General features: G+C 52.4%; 3 protein-coding genes across 7 annotated transcripts; 2 read left to right on the top strand and 1 right to left on the bottom strand.

Moving 5' to 3' along the window:
• Positions 1-25: 25 nt before the first annotated feature.
• Positions 26-8,681, bottom strand: LOC122377967 (gastrula zinc finger protein XlCGF67.1-like). Of its 5 annotated transcripts, none has more exons than XM_043358619.1 (5): positions 8,543-8,681; positions 2,169-2,292; positions 1,881-1,995; positions 1,486-1,589; positions 26-1,270 (listed from the first exon to the last, which is right to left on the bottom strand). In XM_043358619.1, exon 5 carries the CDS (start codon positions 1,253-1,255, stop codon positions 464-466), a length of 792 nt encoding a protein of 263 aa, XP_043214554.1. In that variant the 5' UTR covers positions 1,256-1,270; positions 1,486-1,589; positions 1,881-1,995; positions 2,169-2,292; positions 8,543-8,681; the 3' UTR covers positions 26-463. The 5 variants fall into 5 exon arrangements, with proteins under 5 accessions (XP_043214554.1, XP_043214552.1, XP_043214555.1 ...); XM_043358617.1 differs by lacking the exon at positions 8,543-8,681 and adding an exon at positions 5,128-5,171; XM_043358620.1 differs by lacking the exon at positions 8,543-8,681 and adding an exon at positions 4,970-5,118.
• A 547-nt stretch (positions 8,682-9,228) lies between these two features.
• LOC122378011 (protein monoglycylase TTLL8-like) lies at positions 9,229-16,993 on the top strand. The gene is made up of 11 exons (XM_043358719.1): positions 9,229-9,270; positions 9,684-10,777; positions 10,969-11,080; positions 11,537-11,766; positions 13,385-13,600; positions 13,884-14,087; positions 14,362-14,666; positions 14,936-15,103; positions 15,454-15,609; positions 15,917-16,014; positions 16,194-16,993. Exons 2-11 carry the CDS (start codon positions 9,743-9,745, stop codon positions 16,991-16,993), a joined length of 3,324 nt encoding a protein of 1,107 aa, XP_043214654.1. The 5' UTR covers positions 9,229-9,270; positions 9,684-9,742.
• A 1,346-nt stretch (positions 16,994-18,339) lies between these two features.
• LOC122377966 (nascent polypeptide-associated complex subunit alpha, muscle-specific form-like) lies at positions 18,340-20,934 on the top strand. The gene is made up of 2 exons (XM_043358616.1): positions 18,340-18,937; positions 19,197-20,934. Exon 2 carries the CDS (start codon positions 19,331-19,333, stop codon positions 20,345-20,347), a length of 1,017 nt encoding a protein of 338 aa, XP_043214551.1. The 5' UTR covers positions 18,340-18,937; positions 19,197-19,330; the 3' UTR covers positions 20,348-20,934.
• Positions 20,935-21,500: the final 566 nt, after the last annotated feature.

Here is a 21,500-nt window from a genome sequence, read left to right as displayed (position 1 = left end):
CGCCATGACACCGCACAAGCCGGGACGTGACGGGAAATATGTATTGCTTCAGAGTCCATCCATATATAACTGGCGCTAGAAGCCCGCCCGTGTACAAACAATGCGACCCTGGAACAATGTCTATCGCTACCCACATTTCATCTCAACCGATACAGATCAGTATTAAACAATATACATCCGTATAACATCGCGCCGAGCGCAACAGACGCCTAGCAACGTCCCGTTGCGTCATTGGCACGATCAACTGCAGGCCAGTCACCCCACAAAGCTCTGTCGTCATGAAGCGCCGTATAGCATATTGACACCCCCCAGCAGTCGACAATCTCCAGCAGCTGTGATTCGTAATAACCACGGCAGAGAAGAGGACTGGACGTCGTCACTGGCACAAGGCGTCTGGCATCTCACCGCCGCGCCGGCTGGCCTGCCTTTCAGGGCCCGACTCCCCCACCACCGGCCTGTCCGATCACTCATCCACCAGCGTGATGACCATGACGGCCTCGTCGGCGGCGGTGTCGGTGCTCTGCTGCACCTCCATGCGGACGCCGTCGCCGAGCAGCTGGGCCAGCTCGGCACCCAGCTCTCCGCCGAGCTCCGAGGAGTCCAGCTCGATCTGCAGCTCGGGCAGCAGCGGCTCGGCGCCCAGACCGGGGTGCGAGTCCGGCTCGGGCTCCGAGTCAGGCGCCGGTCCCAGCGCCGGCCCCAGCGTCGGCTCCGGCTCCGAGTCGGTGCCGAGCAGCAGTCCGAGGTCGGCCGGCAGGCCCAGCTCGGGCTCAATCGGCAGCGGCTCGGCCGGCGCCGGCGGGGATCCGTGCTCGGCCGCCAGGTGGTCGGTCAGGCCGCGGTTGTGGCGGAACAGCCGGCCGCACAGCTGGCAGCCGAAGCGCGGCGCTCGGTGGTGGCGCCGGTGCAGCTTCATGCGCCAGTAGTGCGAGAACACCTGGCCGCAGTCGGGACAGGCGGTACCGCCGCCGGCCGCCGCGTGGCAGCGTACGTGGCGCGCCAGACCCGCCCGGCTGGCCGCCGTCGCCGGGCACAGCGAGCACCGGAACGGCTCCTCGCCACCGTCGTGGGTGCGCACGTGCGCCTCCAGCCGGTAGCGGCGCGTGAACGTGGCGCCGCACCGGTCACACACGTGCTGCTGGCCCGAGTGGCGCTCGCGCACGTGTCTCTCCAGGTTGGTGCGGTGCGTGTAGGAGACGGCGCACGTGGTGCACGAGTGCCGCTCACGTGGCACCGACTCCCGCCGCGGAGACATGGCGCCATCGGATCACTGGGAACATAGGGTCACATCCGGACAAGGCTCAAAACGAGTGAAACAGCACACCGGGTTACCAATGCTGCAAGAATAGGCAGAAGTTACTGCTTCTGAAAGAAATTCAATCGTCCATGAAACACATCAGAGAAATGAGTGTGAAGCACTTAACGACATCTAATTACTTTTCAGAAAATTACGAACAAATACCTGAAAAGAAAACGCGTTCTTACCAGAGGCTGAGTTTGAGTAGGCGATCCCTTTTCCAAGCTACGTTTCACGATATGGTAGATCTTGTTTGAGAAGCAAATAACGTAGGCGAAGTCCTCGTACACAACTGCAAAGAGCATGATTGTGCGATGATCAGCTGTACAGTCAGAAGGGTTAAAATCGTATAGTCGGACCTTCCAATTACTATACGAGCTATGTGACTCAAGCATCACACAACCTGTTGTTCACAGACAAGCATTCACCCAAAGGCCGATATTGGTACGTGCACGGGCAAATACAGTTAAAGGGCGGGGCCTGGAACGCCTGCCGCTCTCTCCACACAAGACACTTTAATTCCCTCAGGCGGGCGAACGCCCGCCCCTCCAGCTGGGAGCCCTGGCGTGTTCCATGGACTCACGGCTGAGTTTACGGAGCCGTCCGCCTGCCGTCAGCTGGGTGTCCGCCGCCGAGGCAGTGATGAGCTGCATCAGCCGAGCCGCAGTCGCCTCGTCGTTCTCCAGCGCACCGCCAGACTATCCAAAATAAAGCAAACTATATTTCACCGAGTTGTGAAAAACGAGGTAGATTAAGCAGCGATAAATCAATTATTAGTGTGATTGCTCGTCCAACAAGCCTCCTGTTATCAATGGTCAGCCAAGTCGGGCCTCTGCAGTGTTCGGACCTGGGGCTCTCCTGGGGAACATACCGTTATTATGGTGCCATCCTCAGCCAGCTGCAAGTGGCCCGTCTGGTCGGCGATCTTATCAAACGGAGGCATCTCTTCGCTGGCCAGCAGGACTAGCAGGGGGCCAGATTGGCATCAATAGACACTGAGGGAACATGGTCCAATCAACTGAGGCATCTGAGGAAGCAGAAGTGCAATCCTTGGAGGACACTCCCACATGGCACAAACCTTTTTTTATATTGGGCATGTTTATTGGTAATGGTATTCACAGATTTATGACAGTGTCTCAAAAATGAAGATGCCACAAGGAAAAAGAAGCACATAAGGCTTAGGTATCTCAATGGCAACTGACTTCTGAGCTTATAACATGGGTCCTTGATTTGTCCTATATAAGCAATTGTATGTGGCGTGCAACTGCATATCAACCCCTGCTACCTTCTAAGAGAAAATGTGAAAGGCAATGTATGTTTAAAAACCCTTTTATCCTCTGATAGTATAATGTGATGCCCCAAATGCTTCATGACATGAGTGCAATGGAATGTTCATCCTGCCCCAGTAAATATAGAACATACATATAAATATCTGGCTATTTAAAATCACATTGGTCAAGGCACAACTAAGTTTAGATGACAAACACAAGCTTAAAAAGGAATAAAAATCATATAAAGTTGATATGGAACCTGAATTAATCAAATGAATTAGGTTATCAGCAGGGATGCGGAGCCGTGGAAATTTCAGACGGCTCCGGCTCCGGCTCCGGCTCCGGAGAAAAAAATCGGCTCCGGCTCCGGCTCCGGCTCCGGGTGAAATGTTATGGCGGCTCCAGCTCCGGCTCCGGCTCCGAGTAAAATGGTCCGGCTCCGGCGGCTCCGGCTCCGGCGGCTCCGGCTCCGACTCAGTACATCCCCTACGCAATCAATTAAATACGGGTGGAAGAAAAATTGGATTGGTTATACGCGTTACTCTTTGCCATGACCGGCTCACCGCGTCCCCGCGCAAACGCACCTCGGAGAGAACTGGCAGAACAAAGGGCTAGGAAGCGATGGCATTGGAAACGCAGTCGCCGCGAATCGGAGTTCAGTGAACCATCGTAAGCTGACACCCGTCTCGGCTGCATTGGGGGGTGAGGGGTGGGGGGTGTGTGGGATGAGACGGTGCCGGGAGTCGCAGTCCACTGCACTGGTTTGAAAACAATGGCCGTCACCTGATGACTGGTCCTCATGTTCTGGGGATGCAGTAGACGTGGGGGGGGGGGGGGGGAAGAGCAAACAGGAAGTTGTTTGCGTACTGTGGGATACTGGGGATATTCGGATTTTTTCATTCACTTGATGGCCCATGACGTAAGTACCATATGTTTTACTGCCTTGTACTGTCAAACCGAACTAGGTCAATTATTTTTTTTCCTCTTCAAAAAATAAAAAGGAGCCGGAGTCGCCCCCTTTTTTGGCGGCTCCGGCTCCGGCTCCGGCTCCGGGCTATATTGTTTCACGGCTCCGGCTCCGGCTCCGGCTCCGGGCAAAATATGCCGGCTCCGGCGGCTCCGGCTCCGACTCCGGCTCCGGCTCCGCATCCCTGGTTATCAGTATCTGGATGACTAGCAAATAATGTTTCACCGGTATAGTCAAGTTTAGGTCCTAACTACAATTGTGACGCTGTTGATACGAATATGAAACAGCAAAAATTTTAGGTTTTAGGTTAGGTTAGGTTAGGTTGTAGGTAGGTAGGTTTGTAGGTTAGGTCAGGTTAGGGTAGGTTTGTAGGTTGTAGGTTGGTAGGTTATAGGTAAGTAGGTAAGGTTAGGTCAGGTTTGATTATGTTTTTTCTTTTATTTGCGAGACATGAGTATCAATTTTGGATTCAGGATGTCAAATAATGTAATGATATGAAAATTTATCAATGAAATCTTCTTAGGACTTTAACTTGACATTTACCGTTTCATCTACATCATGTAGATAAGTTGGTCATTTGACTTGGTAGGTACCAGCAAGTTTGGGTCTATATTTTAAAAACCTGTGATCTTGGATGCTTTAACTGCCTATTGTTTAAGAACAGAATCTGAGTTTTGAAGCACTTTACACCTTACTATGGGTTTGTTCCCGTCGCTCCTCTAACCTCCTCCAAGCTCCTCTAACCTCCTCTCGTTTCAAAAAATCGTTCCCGTCGCTCCTCCAAGCTCCTCCAAGCTCATCTTGATTTCACATCTCACCACCACTATTTGCCTCCTCCCTCATCCCAAACGAAAGTTGGATTTTTGGAGGAGGCTCTTGCGTAGACATATTTGGCGCACGTAATACAAATGTGAATTGTTTATAAATGAGATTTGAGGGAAGTGGAAATGATTTTAGTGATTGATGACGATTGGATATCTTTAAATAGTAATGTTTGATATTAATCTAAGGTTATTTTTATTAGAAAGCGATTATTATCTCTTCATTTATGTTTGCGCGCCATAAATCGCCGACCGTTACAGCCCGCAAACAGCTGATTTCCTCGCGAAACTGTTCCCGTGGCTCCTCTGAAACGGCTCTCCTCCAAGCTCATCCAACCTCATCCGAGATTTTTTGGGAGGAGCGACGGGAACAGACCCTATGCCTCCCGAAACAGCTTTCAATACACAATCAGACTGAAAACGATTTTAACATCACATCTCATTAAGAAGGTTAGTTAATAGATTGATGCTTTGAAACCTTATAATGTGTTGTTAACAGGTCCATCTTTCAGAAATATACTGAAGTAGATAAGTCATCTGAACAAACAAATAAATGTTTACATGATGTAGTAGCAAACTTTGTTGAATGAAAAATGGCGCAGGTGCGACGTACTGTAATTGACTTTTCTGGTCGTCACGCAAAATGACATTGTTCTATGGAAATAAAAACACTATAAAACGTTCCCTTTCATCATACTACATCTACTAAAGAATATCCAAAGAGATAAGACGGATATTAGACCGTAAATCAGCATAATAAACATTACTCACCCTTCTCACGCACTTCTGTTGCCATGGCAACAATTTCATGTAATGGGGTTGGGAACTCGATTTTTTAAGAATGCATTAAAATGATCAAACTATTTTCACAGAATTTATGGTGCATGCCATTGCCTCATAAAATCAATATCCTGAGAGAAATGGGGGAAGAAAGATAGGAAACTTGTTTTGAAAAGTTCTTGAAAAAAGATGCTCTTGATGCTGTTACGTCACATGTCACCTTCTGCGGTTGACAAATAATGGCGCATCTGGCGCACCACAGATTACATGTTATATCAATGGGTGAAAGATGTTGTTTGTTTCACTCTGCCATTCGCGCTGTTTTTAACTTTAAATTATGCTAAAACATTTACGGATGAAATGTTCACTGTCAAAAATTGATGTGTCTGCCGTGTACTATATTCCCACTTAACATTGAGCGCGTGATAAACATTTTATGTACCTCGAATTTTCAAATGATAAAGATGATGAATCGGAGGATGGTGAAAAGCAAAAGCTCATTCCAATATTTGGACTACTTTACGATTAAAATGTTTACATTCCTGTCATCTTATTGATCATTTATTTGTTCTTTTTTATGAAAATAACTTAAGGCGTTGAGAACCGAGGTAATTTCTATCTACCGTGCCTTAACTTACCAGCAACAGCAATCTATCTACGCCCTACGGTGGCAAGGGAGACTGTGAAAGAAGCGTAAGATGGATTCTAAACAATTCTTTTGTGATATACTGAAGGGCAAAGTGCAGAGAAGAGCGTACAAGTCCTGTTTTGTGCCAGGCTGTTGCAGCAGCACTTATGAAACTCCGAAAACGATCTTCGTTCATGTCCCGAACAACATTACCCTGAGGAGATGATCGTCCGCAATAGCAGGAAGAGCTGATGCAAGTACTTTGAAATCCACTATCAAGTCGGTGCTATTGTTGTAATGATCACTGTGAGGTGAGATATTTTGTGTAAGGGCTGAGTGTAATGCCCAGGAGATGACCTCCATTCGCCCCCTGACCGGTCAGGGTTATAAAATTTGAGTGGATGGCGGTCCGTTTGGGGTTCAGATGTCAATTGTATTTTGTTACTGTCAAACAATACATGTTATGCTGGCAGTGAATGTGTGTAACATTGGTTTTCGAAACAGAAGTTAGAACTGTAACGGCAGAGTGCTTGCTGGTCTCATCGTAAGCATTGTAAGTGTTGTAGGCAAAAGCATTGTCAATATTGTAAGCATTGTGAGCATTGATGTATGGTAGCTATCACCTCACATGATCTCGGCTCAGATAACCCTCTCCGGTGTCCCTGTCAGTAAATGGCACCTGGATCATTACAGATAAGATAATTTGTCATAATTATTAAAGAATTGGGTGGTTTTGACTCATTTACTCGAGTTGCAGGTCGCATTTCAATACTTTTCCATAGGCTTGCAATGTAAAGGTCACGACTCTGACCTAACCTCAGGTCACAGATAAAAAATTATGAGATATACGAACGACACATACTGCAGGTACTGTTTTGAAGACTTGATGAGAGGAAATAACTTCGTGAAAAACTCAAGCTCTGACGTGTTTGCAAACTTTTCTGAGGTGGGGTCAACAAACCCGCTCTGGTTACCTGACCTGACGTGACCCGGCATTTTTTTTTTTTTGCTGAGATGTGCGCAATGAGCATTTAGGAAAAGTCACCAAATATGAGCTGAATGTCTCGCGGCGTTTGGCAATTGTACAAGAAAATCCTGAAAGGCCTCCCCGTCCGAAATAGGATTAATGTGTATATGAAGAGTTGCAGATGCCAAACATACCCAGATCTAAGACTGCAGTTCCCAGCGCCGCTGCAACGTTTTTAAAACAAACATACATAGGACATACAAACATGTTTATTTGCATCTGTTTTGGATAAAAGCAACTCATGGCGCCATCACCCGCGATAACTGTAAGGATTTGAGATATATTTTTGTTTAGGCCATTAGTTTGGCTGTAATGTTTATTAATATTAGTTGGGCGGAGTTTGGTAGTTTTTATTTAACTTGTGGTATGTTGTGCTGATTGCGGGTTGTTCAAACCTTTCAAATGTAAGGACCTTATTGAACTCAACCCTACCCCTACACTACCCTACATACGACTAGACGCTTTCCAAGCCCACAAGCATGACGACGCCGAGATGGAATGTAGCCGGGAAATCACCCTCGCCATCTGCTCTAGAGCTAATCGTGTGGGGCGGCGTGTGGGGCGCCGCTTAGCCTATGGCAGGCGCGGATACAAGGGGGGGGGCCATGGGGGCCATGGCCCCCCCCCCCTTGGCCGATTTTTTTCAAAAATAAAATAAAAAGTTAAAAAGTTAAAAAGCTGAAAAGGGGGCCTCCTGAAAATAAAGTGGCCGAAATCCGATGAGTTTTTTTTAACCTACCCACTTAGTTATTTCTTAGAAGACTAGCTGAGAAGACTTCTTTGTTAGAAGATTGGTAAAGCTTTTCATAACTTGGAGGTCTCTTATACTCACAGAGATGACCACTTTTACAGGGCCTCCTAACCTGCACAGAGGGCCTCCAAGCCTGCACAGATGTTGAGATGTTGCCTGAACAGCTAGATAAGCTCAATAGACGCATTTTTTTGGGGGGGCCAACAAGTGGGAAGATGGGGCCTCCAACAGGTGGGATTATGGGGGGGGGGGGGCCTCCTGGTTTCTAATGGCCCCTCCCTTGGAGATTTTCTGGATCCGCCCCTGGCCTATGGGGGTGCACTTCTAGTGGATGGGGACGGGGGTGCACCTGCACCCCTTTCATATGGAAAGTTACTTCCCTCACCCTGATTACAGCTCCCCGTATTGCACCTAATCAGGGAACGGCCAGCAAACGGAGGAACTATTTCTGGATGACAGGCGAATAACCGCTCACGCAAGGAGCGGTGCTCCGCCCCGTCCAAACTGGCCAACAAAGCAGAGACAGAGGCAGCATCACATCTTCCATCAAAGAACTGGTTTCTGGCTTGGAAGATGAGCTCCATCTTTGCATCCGAGTCGGTGCTGTCAGGAATCAGCTGGTCTAATGGAGTGAGAGTAGTGAGACGACTAGCTATTGTATCAGAGCTGCCTGGTCTTCGTAGCATTTGCACCGATTCTTCTCGATCGGACTCTGAATTCTGTCCCTCCTGCGTATTACTTGAGGCATTGCTATGTAGCTAAGTCTTTGGCAGAGTTTCATTATCCATGCTTTGCAAACAGTGCCATAACAACACAGTTAATTAATTACCAAGCTGTTTTGCAAGTTCCAATACAGTTGAATCGCACGCGATTTGAGTGCAAAAATCAAGAAAAGTGCCAACTTGTTCCCGTAAAATATTTTGAATATTGACCTAAAAAAATGAGTAATTTCCAGATAAAATAACAGCGAAATCAGTTTTCGCTTGCCAATAAAACTCACATATATTGAAGCTCCATTATTAAAGGAACATTTTAGTATATGCCATTCTTTATAAAACTTCTTAGCCACGCAATACCAGCGCAAAATAAAGAGACACTGAAAACACGACCAATCACTCCGATTTACCATAGGAAAATACATAGACAATGTATGTCTCAACTGCGCCAAATATACAGACAGTTATATACCTACATGTGACGTCATGATTAGCCCGACCAATCAGAAGCAAGTTGTTTTCAGCCACAAATAATTAATTTCTGAACTAACTAGGCATTTTTTTAACAAAGTGATTTTAAATTAAATCATTAAAAATTCTGAACTTTTTTATTTTACCAAAACATACAGAGCATGCAGATAGGTCCCAACCCTATTATGAATGAAGGTGTAGAAGGATGCAGTCCTTCGTTGTATTTGATGACGTAAAATAATATATTTTACTCAATTTACCATTGAATCAGAGCTGTTTTTCTTATATATTTTTGATAAGTGCTAATAAAATCGTATTCTATGGCTAATTGTCCTTAAAATTTATCTAAATGATAAGAAAGTATATCGCTCAACTTGTTATGCAATCAACGTTACAGGCTGATCTCGATCCGATGTTTATTTCTTTCTTCTTAGATATGTCTCCTCAAATAATGTCGTCAGCTGACGAGGTTCGATTGTGTGCCACTTTGACGGGCTCTACTTTGACTTCTTTTGTTGGCTTGGGTGGTGATCATGAAAAAGTAATTGTTTTGGGCCGTATATATGCGTAACGTGGTGTGCAGCTTCCTTGGAACTCCGTTGTCAAATTGCTAACATATTAAATAGCTACTTACTTTTGCCTAAACTTGAAAAGCCTGTTGAAACAGCTCAACATAAATCATTGGGTGATGTTGAAACATTTGTGATCTATATATTCTATAAATCAAAATGCTTTTGACATGATTTAAGAACTTTTTAGTTTTTATATCAGACCTTTAACTATTGGATCAGCTACAATTGGTTAGTTTGAGATTGTGGGTTATTATTGGCTGATGCATTTAGTAGTTAGACATTGTTGTTAAATTATTGTCTGTTCATGTTAATTTAATAGCAACCAGCTCTATTCAAATTAGATTTTCACTGCAAGATTTTTCATTTGTACAATGTCTTTCAGGTGGCTGAGATAAGCATTCATGCTTAAGTCAAATGCTTCTCATTTCATTACGGCAATAAATGAGCAATGCCAGATGGAGGCCCAGCACCTCTGCGGCAAATGTCCCTCAGTCGGCACAGGATACTTCTGGTGCTGCCCAGCTGCAGTCCATGCTGGAAAGGCTGAAGCAGCGACCCTCTCTACTAGCTACCCAAGCCTCCTATTCCAACAATTTACCAAAAGCAACCAGTGATCTACATGAGCCCTGCAGCCAGAGCCTGGGGTATGATGTGGGTGCAAATCAACACTGCTCAGCTCGGTGTCACTCATCCACTGGTGTCACTCGGTGGCTGCCGGGTGCGGCGCCAGGCGGCTCCGGACGCCAGAACAGTGCAACTCCACACTCGGCCGAGCGGCGCCGCTCGCGCTATAGTGACGTTTCGGAGCCGACCGATCGGCCGGTGCTGACGGATCACTGCGACCCGAGACGGGACCACCGGCCGGACGCCACCCCGCCGAGTGACGAGGTCGGGCGAAAGGCAGACAAGCCTGAAGCACGCACCAATGCCGCAACCAACAAGGATGACGTCAGAGAACGTGGAACCGACGCGAACAGCTACCGGGTGGATCTTGGTGATCAGTCGGCGGAGCAGACTGCCTCTAGGGGTGACACCACGGCGCGGAGGGGGGACGGCGGCGGCAGGCGGATCGGAGCGGCGCCGGCGGCCGGTCGGCGGGGCCGGCAGCTGGCGCCGGCCGCCACCAGTCAGTCGGCTCTCAGCTCGTCGGCCGACTCCACGGCGGCCACCTCCACGTCGACGGCGCTGACGCCGGACACGGGCACCCAGACCTCGCTCACCGCCGGCTCACCGGTCCGCCAGACGCCGCGGCCGGCGGCCGGACCGCCGGCCGGCAGCGCGGCGCGCCAGTTCCAGGCGCGCCCGCGCCGCGAGTCAGTTCCCGAACAGCCGCCCAAACAAACGGCCCTGGAGAAGGCGGTTGACGGAGGCAGTTTGAAAAGCAAGTCTGGAACCATACCGCCCATCGTCCGAAAGACGCTCATGGACTTCGATCGGGTCCAAAAGCTGAAATATGCGGCGGAAACAGCCATGAGGGTGAGTTTTCCAAAGGATTCACCGTCATACGAATAGTTGATTGAAAACAGCGGTTGCGAAACTTTGCCATTTTCAGTTCTCATATAGGTACCTCTTAAACAAAGTATTTATCTACATTTTCGTCTCAAATCATACCTGTGCCAGTAATCCTTGCATGCATTCACGGTTTGACTATATGATGTCGTCTACAGGAAAAGAAGGTGTTTATGATCCACGGCGGATATCCCAGCATCCGTTTGGCGCTCAAACGCCGTGGCTGGGTGGAGAAAAAGTATCTCATCAACAGAAATGAATCGGAAGACGGTGAGTTAAATCATCTGTTCCAGTGGTGGCAAACGTCTGCTACCTTTTATTTGTTTGTGTATCAGTCAGACTGGGCTTAATGTTTAATCTATTTTAGTCATTCTGGCATTAAATGTAAACTCGAAAGGAAAAATACTTGAAGTTTTGACTTCGTGGTTGTACTTAACTTACGGATAATTTACAGTTGCGTTGGGCGTATGCGCTTCCGAATGTGCACAGCTGTGCAGCAGCACTTATGAAGGAGCCTTTCAAAGCTGTCAGTCTCTTATCGCATGGCCGGCACCAGATCGTACGTATTCTTCACATCTTTCGCCTTGGGACCGACAGTTATTTCGGATGCTGATGGTCTATCACGCACGGTCTATCACGCACTTATAGCGTACCTGTTTTTATGTCGCTCTCCTAACCGTTTCACCTTCACCCCCACTCGGTCCGACTCCGGTCTGCGCTCGGTAGATATCGACGTGTCCCGCTGGCCGATCGACACGGACAGCACCGTGACCAGCATCGGTCTAGCCGACGTGCTCAGCCTCAAGGGCAGCAAGAACTCGATGATCCTGACGCGGCTGCTCAAGGATCACCAGCCGAACTTGATCTGGTCGGCCAAGCGCGAGGTGATCGACTACGTGAACCTGGAGCGCGACCAGCTGGTCAACCACTTCCCGCGAGCGCCCTTCAACACCAAGGTACCCTGGTAGTGGCACCCACGTGCTGCGGTACTGCTGATTAACCCTCGCGGGCCCGGGGGGGCGTTTTTCGCCCCCCCCCCCTGGCGAATATTTGCGATAGCTCCCGAACGCTTAGGGACAGGAAAGCGAAACTTTCAGTACCTCTTCTCCCATCAATTTGACATCTTCTGAAGTAAAAAATTTGGACCTAGCCCCATTGATGACGTCACAAGGTCCATTTTTCTAGACCCCTGCACGGCAAACTTCGGTGTCACAGACGCAAACTTCAAATAGCTGCTTAAAATAGAGTTTTAGAGATAAAGACAAATTACGAGCACGGTTGTGTAGCGTTTGACCTAGAGAAAAATAGAAAAATAGTTTTGGTGACCTGAGGTCAGAGGTCAGGTCAACGACCCCGAAATGTGGTTTTAGTTTTTCGCAAATAACTTCGACAAAAAAGGTCCTAGAGCTACGGCAATGGTACCATCGCATTCGCCTTGTCAAGCCGCGTCGAATGATATATATTTTGTTCGGGAAAGGTCAAGTTTTATGTTGACCTCATGTGACCTCGAATGACCTCTGGTTGACCTTGACACGTGAGAGGTCATTTATGATGGATTTGTGCCCGCTGATCACGAATCTGACATCTATTTTCCTCTAAGCCTTCATTTAGGTAGAGCTTCTGGACGGCAAAATTGTCTTATTTATTATTACTAACTTGAATCAGTGAAATAGCCTCTAGCAGGGATACTCTTCTGTGAACTTGACCTTTGAGCAGCCTTGCATCGTAAGATGAACCACAAATAGGGAACTGATAAGCCTCAAAACATTTCAAAACATCTTGGAAGCTAGCACGCAAGATGTGCGAAAAAGTGCCAAGTTTGAGGTCAACTTTGAGCGTGCCCTTGACCTTGACCTTTAATTTTAAGCACATTTTCGGAATCCTCAGATTCTCTTCTTTCGTTTGACACCCAATTTTGCCGGTTTGATGCAGCCTGCCGTCCTCTAGAAGGCTTAGTTTGAGATCACTACACATGTGCCGGTTTTTGCCTTTGACCTTGACCTCTGACCTTGAAAATTGACCTGAGGTCAAAAATTTTAGGTGCTTTAGAATTGTCTCGTAAGGACCTTTCGTTTGGTATCGCTTTTGTTTCCGTAGCTCCCTTATTTACGGAGTTAGACAGGGGGGGGGGGGGCGAAAAACGCCCCCCGGGCTGCGGTGGTTGGGATTAGCCCCCGGGCCCGGCCGGGTTAAGGAGAACGGCCAGAGCTGGTATGGATTATCTATTGCTCATGGCTAATGGTATTAGAAATGGGCACGACTGCTTTTTCAACAATGCTAGTAAAGCTGTAACGGTAACGGTGAATCGCCCGCTTAGGGTCCTTGTGTTTAGATGTATTCGTTCAAAGTATACGTAGTCTTCAGTTTATTGTTGTTCCATGGGTAGCATCAGGGCACTTAAGAATCGGCAGCATATATTCGCACGAGACTAAGACACATGCCGCTTGAATTGAAAACGATTATGGTGTGAGCTAACGTTGCCGATTCCTGGGATTGAGTTTCCATGTAGGCACGCGATGTCAGTCCATAATTATCCGCGCCGCCAGAGTGTGTCGTTTGTCCCCCGATCCGCAGGTTGGTCTGTGCGCGCTGGCGCAGAGCCTACACTGGTACAGCGAGTCCATGTCGGCTGACTCGTTCATCCCACGCGCCTTCCGGATCGGCATGGCCGAGGAGAAGCAGGAGTTTGTGGAGGACTTCCGTCTGACGGCGTGCGCCAGCCTGTTGGTCTGGTTCAAGGAGCGCTACGAGCTGCACGGCGCCGCAGGAGTCGAGGACGCCGACGGAGAGGTCGGTAACGCACGGAGACTGATCTAGGGGGCAGGCTGGAGTGGATTGGACTGGATCGGACGCTGGGGTTTGTCTTGCATTTATGGGAAATATTTGCAACACTGTAGCACTAATCTATAAAGGGTCAACGCTGTTTTTCATCAATAGTATGTTTACCGTTCCTTTCGTTGAACTTTGCACAGCTGATAACGCATTCTGTTCGTTCTTGTCAGTCCCAACCTCTGATATTCCTCTCAGTCATCCCAGCTCACTGACGCCGCTCCCGACCCTCGCCGTCGCCCAGGTGCCGTACTCGGTGATACCGACGGCGCTGCAGCAGTGTCAGGCGTACATCGCCACCCGCCAGCACGAGGACATCGAACCGAGCGCCTTCAACCGCGCCCTGTGGCCGCACCAGTGGGACAACTTCCTCACCAACGTCTACAAGGTCGTCCACCGCTCCAAGAAACTCGAGAAACATCGGGACGAAAACAGCACCATCGTCAAGGTAACGGCTGATTGTCGTTCGGAATGATAATTTTTTTTTTGCACTGTAAGTCGCCAGCAAATCTCAAGAGTCCTAAACCATCCCCTAAGGCTAGTTGGACCTTTATTGGAGCCGATTATGTCATTATTCACACTCAAGTTACTTCTGTCTTTAGTTAGACGGCTTGGTGTCAAGTAGCATGTACGTTGTGCACTGCTGCTTGGGTATTTCGTCCTTTTTAATCCGTTGCTGTGCATACATGTGCCTTACAGTCCTCCTGTGTCCTTTCTGACAGGTGTTCTACAACCGGATCACGCAGCTGCTGACGGAGCTGGTCAAGTACCGGCCGCAGACGCTGCTGGACGGCTGGCTGAACATCTGGATCGTCAAGCCGGGCTCGTCGTCGCGCGGCCGCGGCATCATCCTGCTCCGTCAGCTAGAGGATATCCTGGCGCTGGTCGACTCGGCCACGCAGCGCGAGGGCAAGTACGTGGTGCAAAAGTACATCGAGCGGCCGATGCTCATCTACAACACCAAGTTTGACATCCGCCAGTGGTTCCTGGTCACCGACTGGAACCCGCTCACCGTCTGGATGTACAAGTGAGTAGCGGAGGTGGACAAGTGACGGATCTGCGGCGAGTCTTGGAGCGGTGGGGCTGAAAGGGAGAGGAGAAGGGATTTGCTGCGCCGTCTGTCGTACTGTTTGTTGAATGGGTGGTGTGGAAGGAAAATGTGCGCTGCCATTGGATTAGACATTTTACAGCCGATTTAAAACATGTTTAGTTCCGCGGTTAATTTTTTCTCACACAAGAGATAGGGACACTGCCTATGACCGTTTACTCAACGAACCTATCTGATCCGTGTTTCAGACAGAGCTACCTGCGGTTCTGCTCGCAGCAGTTTACGTTGGGTGACCTGAAGGAGGCCGTCCACCTCTGTAACAACGCCATCCAGGCGCGCTACAGGAACGGAGAGCGGCACGCCGCGCTGCCCACCGAGAATATGTGGGACTCGAGCACCTTTCAGCAGTTCCTCAAGTAAGACGAGATTATGACACCGAGGCTCCGTCCTCCGGTGCGGGTGCCGCGGCGACTACCGGGTGCACACTGCACATACGCCTTCCTACACCATGGGGTAACAGTGGTGTAATCAATTCCTGGACCACACATCGCTCGGACGGTCTCACTGCTATCTACGCGATGCCGAGAAAATGTTTCAATGCTTATTCGAAATAAATGTGCAATGCGCATTATTTTTGGCGGGAGAGTACCTACAGGACACTCATGGCAGATCGGCAGTTGTATCGACTCGGATCGACTGCTCAGCTGTATCACACCTACATTGTTCACTACTGCTGAGCCACTGTGGTCTGCGTGTGTGCCGCCAGGAGCCGTGAGGCGGGCCACGCCTGGGACCAGATCATCTACCCAGCCATGAAGAGCGCCATCATCTCCCTGTGCCTGGCCTCGCAGACGGAGCTGGAGCCGCGCAAAGGCTGCTTCGAGCTGTTCGGCGCCGACTTTCTGCTCACAGAGGACTACCAGTGAGTGGTGCTGGGAATTCCGACAGATTAGTCTGAATGCTGACGGACGAGGGTGCTGAAGGCAGGGGAAACTGACAGGAGCGGCTCATGATGGGCTAAACGGTGTCCACTGTCCATGAGCAGTCTCGCTCCATATCTTTAGTCATGGATTGCCGCCACTTTGGGTTGCGAATTACCGACTGCTCTGGCTGCTACCGTGGTCTCTGGCTAGCTCTGTGTCCTAGGCTGCCGCTGGTCTATTATCTATTGTGTGTATTGGTGTGTATGTGTGTATGCTCGTGTGCTGATTGAGTCTATGTCCCGGCAGTCCCTGGCTGATCGAGGTCAACTCGTCTCCGGCGATGGGAGCCAGCACCAGCGTCACCGCCTGGCTCTGCGCCATGTGCCTGGAGGACGTCATCAGAGGTCAGTTAGTAACGTCATCAGAGGTCAGACTCGGATGGTAACGCCAGTCTTTGTTACCTATTTAAATGTTCGCCAGTTTTGTGTTCAGTTCCTGTTATATTTGGGGACATAACGCTACATACGACTTTATATCCTCCTCTCCCGTTGTATGGTGGTCTGACGAGTCCCGCTGCCGCCAGTGATCGTGGACCGTCGGAGGGACTCTCACGCGGACGTCGGCGAGTTCGAGTGTATCCTGCAGCAGCCGCCGGTGTCCTCTCCTCGCTACCTGGGCATCGACCTCTCTGTGCACGGGCACCGCGTGAAGCCGTCTCCGGGTGCGACCCCGGCGGCTCCCGCTCCTCCGCCTGCCGCCGCGTCCGACTCCGAGCCGCCGCCGGCGCCCCGTAAGTACGGCGCCGTGCTGGAGCTGAGCGGCGACTCGGTGCCACCGGCGCCGCTCCTCTCGCAGCTGTCACCGCGCGGCTTCGGCCGCTGGCGGCGGGCGGCGCGCGGTGCCCAGGCCGTCCACGACTCGCAGCTGTGCCGGCTGCACGCGGTGCAGCGGCGCCTGCACGGCCGCAGCAGCAGCCACTGCGAGCTGTGTCTGCAGCGGCGCCAGGCCGAGCGGCAGCGGTCGCCGCCGCCGGCCCGCTGCGCCCTGCTGATGCGCCAGAGCGAGGACGAGTTCCGCGCCGAGCTGAGCGTGTCCCGCCTGCTGACGCCGCGGCGCTCCTCGCAGCACCGCGAGCTGGAGGTGCTGCGGCGCCAGCTCACCTCTGCCTGCTGTCCGGGCGCGCCGGCCGCCTCCGGGCCGCGGGTGCGCACCCCGCGCTCGGCGCGCAGCACCCGCGGTCCCCGGCCGCGGCCGGCCGCCGCCGGGGACACCGTGTTCGAGCGACTGTACGCTGACGGACGGCGCAAGTCCCGGCCGCCGCCGCTGGCGCCCGACACACCGCTCACCATACCGAAAATTAAGGTGTTCTGCGCCAAGGACTGAGGGTAGTTCGATGGGGATTGAAAGGACATTAGGTGACATTGTAGGTGCGACTAGTAACGACCGTGACTACGTGCTTTCTGGTCGATCGTCTTATGCTAAGTCGATACTTGCTGAAGACGTATCCGCCATCCACCCATGCTTGTGCAATACCACTGTTTTGGTAGATGCAGTGCTTTATCGTTCGCCTAGTCATATATAAGTCATCCATTTAGCTGCATTTTCAAAACCATAGCTTGATATTATATTTTTACTTGTTACTTGTTATTATGTACTCGTTTGTTGTTACACTTAGCTGCACTGTGCCCCAGCATAGCTTTAGCACATGACGTTGCAGCTGTGGACCTGAACACTGCGTATTATTTTGTCACTGTGATCTCAAGCGGCCGCGTTGCCACCGCTCAATCCGTGGCCCGTGTCATCGATCTCGCTTTATACCGTTGTTTTGCGGTCAAGTTGTTCAGAAGAACGTAGTACCCGCTAGAAATATTGCATTAAGATTTGTCGTGTTACGCGAGGGCCACCGGCCTGCCAACCTTAGCTTTAACTGTGAGGTGGTACTCGACAGTGCCTTGGCCGGTAGCGGCGACTGCCAGTGTCGGTTTCGGTCCAATCTCTAAGACAGAACTGCCGACGTCAGGTCCCTCGCCGGCCAGTAAAGTGTGCTTTGCGTGATTACTGCGTGCTACACTGTGTCGATCGCGATTGCATTGTGAATACGTACCCCAGGGCTCAATCTTATAAACGCCGTGGAATGGATATGGCAGCACTGGCTGAAGTTAAGCTGCAGAAAACGGCTATTAAATGCACGATGGTTTTCACGCATTTCAGTGCATCGTATGTTGACGGTCCAAAGAATCATTTTGTCGACTCGGATTACCGTTTGTTGGCACTGCTATCGCTGTCAATGCTACCAAATGCCGTAAATAGAATAGTACGGCATTTTATAACATTGGGCCCTGGGCCCAGGGGACTCAATGTGTTCTAGCCGTCTCAGTTTGTATCACTTATCTGGGATCAGTCGTGTACAGTTGATGTGTCATCACTCTCAATCTCTGGTAGTATCTGATGTGTCCAGTCCTCTGTTTCCCTCCCTCCCGGTCTGTTCCGAGCTCTTCCCTGCGACTCTGTTCCGCTCCCTGCCTTCCGGTCCTCTAATCCCTCTGTTGTCCCGTCCAGGCCCGCCCGCCTCCAACTCGACGGTGCTGAGTCGCGCCACGGAGGTGCTCACCCGGCTCACCTCGCTGCCGGGAACGACCGCCACCTCCACGGCCACCCAGGTGCGGCGCCGCAGCCGCTCCCAGGCGGCCCCCGCCGGCCTGGCCGCCGCCTCCAGCCCCGCGCCCGCCGCCGCCGCCGCCCCGGCCCGGCGCCAGCGGAGCGTGTCCCAGGCGGCACCGGCCGTCCGCCGCGTGGCGCCCGTCGTGCAGCAGCAGCTGCCGCCGCCGCCGGCCGCTCAGAAGGCGCGTCAGAAACCGCCTGGGAAGAGGGCTGCGGCGGCTGCGCGGCGCCGCTCTCGCACCCAGGTGATTCAGAACTCCGTGCGGCGGCTGTCGGACCCGCGCCGGCCCCGCAGCGGTCAGCAGCAGCAGCGGCCGCCGAGCGCGGCGGCGCCGCCCCCGCCGCCGGCCGCCTGCCCGGTGCCGCGCACCAACCTGGAGTTCTCTGGCCGGCGCCGCGAGCAGGTCAGCCCGCGGGCCACACAGCTGGTCACCTGTGACCGGCTGCACGAGCCGCTGTCGGCGCGGCCCGGCTCGGCGGCGGCACTGGCGGCGCAGCGGCGGCGGAGCGCCGTGACCAGCGTCACCAGTCTGCCGACGGCCGGCGGAGCGGCCCGACAGGGCCCGGGGACGGCGAGTGTGACCAGCCTGCAGGCGCAGCACAGCCCCGGCCAGCAGCCGGGCGAGGAGCCGGCCGCTGTCTCAGCAGCAGCCACCGCGCCCACAGGTGAGTACGAGATAGTCGCCGACGGGTGCATCAGGTGACTCGCAAGGGTCCTAGTCCTAGCTCCTAGTAACTTCAATCGAATGGACGAATGGCTTGATGTCTGTCATGGCTTATCAAATTTTCAATTTAGGAAATATTTGCTTTATGAATCATAAGAGAAGCATGTCTTTTGTCATGAATCAGAGTGCTGCGCGTCGTACACTGCTCTACGATGATTTATCCGACCCCGGTATTGATGCACATCGTGTGCTGTTCACAGAGAGCTGTGATGCCGCGGCGCCGGAGGGCGGCCACCCGGTCACCACCAGTCAGTTCATCAGTACCTCCCTGGACAAGCTGGAGAAGATCCGGCGCGCCTCCGAGGACGCCGTGCGGCGCATCAACTCGTTGTCGATGGCGCCGACCGCGGCCGAGCCCGGCGCGGCCACCGTCGAGGAGGTGCAAATGAAGCAGACCGGAAAGGTCAAGTGGGTGGCGATGCCGACACAGCCGCCTCATCCGCCACCCAGCTTCTCGACTACGGTAGTGGGTAGCGGTGTAGCGTCAGCTGTCGGGACTGCGCCCTCGACACCGCAGGCAGCCGTCACCCCGCAACGCGCGGTATCCCCGGCACCACGGGTCGTCTCCCCAGCACCGAGAGCTGTCTCCCCAGCGCCTCGGGCAGCATTTCCGGCACAGCGAACTGTCTCCCCCGTGCCTCGGACTGTCTCCCCCGTGCCGCGGGCTGCCTCGCCGCGACCGGCCACCCCGGCGCCGCGCAGTGTGTCGCCGGTGCCACGAGCGCGCTCTCCCGTGCAGCGGTTGCCCACTCCGGCGGGCCGGCCGCTCACGCCTGCGCCGCGTGCCGCCGTGTCTCCGCCGCGGGCCGCGTCCCCGGCGGTCAGTCCGCGGCTGACGGCGCCTGCCCTCCGGCCGGGCTCGGACCAGGCTGCGCCCACCGCCGGCGGTGCCCGTCTGCTGCCGGTGCTGAGCCCGCCGCCGCCCGGCCACCCGCCAGCCTTCAACACGCGCATCACCGAACTGAAGACGCTCATCGACCGCGCTATCGAGGAGACCCGCGAGTTCCTGGGCCGCAGCCGGCCGGTGGCGCGCCCCGTGGCGCCGCCGCAGCCGGCGGAGCAGGCGTCCGTGACCGCCTCGCCGCGGCCGTGCCTCTCGCCGACCATCGTGGACATCGCGGTGCGCCGGCCGACCGCCGGCTCGTCGGTCTGGGAGCGCGCCGCCGCCGAGCTGGTGGACGCCCAGCGTCCGGGCTCGGCGCGGAGCGGCCCGCGCCGCGGCTCGCCGGCGGCGGCCATGGCCGTGGCGCGCCCGGAGCAGATGCGCCTCACCGAGCTGGTGGGCCTGCAGGGGCGCCGCTTCCTGCCGCAGCTGGGCCCGCCCGAGCCGCCGCCGCGCCGCTCCCGCTGACGGCCCGCCCGGTACCTACACTGGGCGCCGGCTGAGCTCTGATGGCACACCGGGCTGCAGGCGGACGGCTCAACACCGAGGAAAAGACGACACAAGCTTTATATTTGTCTCCTATCTAGTCACTGATCCGACATGTTCCAGTGCTTTCGGGGCGCGCTCATGATGTTATGATTTGAAGTATTACGCCAGCCTCGACATTGTTTATAAACATTGTCGCGTGTCAACAACCGTGACGATCCAGTCATTGAAACATCACGCAAACTGGCAGCATGAATGTCGTTCTCGAGGTTTATCCTGGTGAACCTACTTCTCACCGAAAGCGAAACACAATCGACGATCGACGCGACTCGACCGACCCCCACTTCCGACCTCACTGCCATGTTATCTCGTCCGGACTCGTGCGTAGGCGGGCTAGAGTTTTCACGTTTCAATAAATTGTATGATGTGAGTCTGCGACTTCACTGGAGCGGGACCATGTGGTACCAAAATCAAAAGGCTCGATGTTCTCGTGAGAAATGCACCTTTGTTGATTTGTGGTTACAAACGGGCACTCGGCCGAGGATAACAAATAAAACAATGGATTTTGATATGGCTATGGTGTATGTAATGGTGTGTTTGAAGTGGGTTGCTGTCCTGGCGACGGAAACTTGCTGCAGGCCAAGGCCATATATAGTGCTGCAGGCAAGCGCAGCAGGTCACTTCAGCGTCGATTCCGGGCGCGTTCCGGTCTCAAATGGGCAGTGGATACTCGTGCACGAGGCTGGATATGTTCAGAAACGGGTATTTCTTCCGTTTTAGCCAGAATAATAGTTACACTTCACAGAAAGCAATGGGAGAGGCGGTGCTTTGTTGGTGCATAGAGCTTATGAAAACCAAACACTTCCGTAAGTCAGTCAGTGAATTAAATCTTCCATGTGAAATATCAATAAACGATCAGGAGCGCAAGATCCGAGGGCAAGTGAAATATGTCATCAAAGTTCCATCTATTTGACCAAGTGTTCTTTTGAAAACGGCATAATTGTATAATCATTTTGGCAAATATTGTCATTTATGTAAAGTTACTTTTACAAAACGCTTTTTATTGCTTACCACTTTTCCGGAAACTAAATGAAGAGCAACCTAAACCGTACGTAGTATTTCGTGTGTAAATCAA

The sequence above is a fragment of the Amphibalanus amphitrite genome, unplaced genomic scaffold, assembly GCF_019059575.1.
Source record: "Amphibalanus amphitrite isolate SeventyFive unplaced genomic scaffold, NRLGWU_Aamphi_draft 000053F_arrow, whole genome shotgun sequence".
Taxonomy (NCBI): domain Eukaryota; kingdom Metazoa; phylum Arthropoda; class Thecostraca; order Balanomorpha; family Balanidae; genus Amphibalanus; species Amphibalanus amphitrite.
Note: the sequence above shows the minus strand (reverse complement) of the source record. Positions and strands in the feature narration are given on the sequence as shown.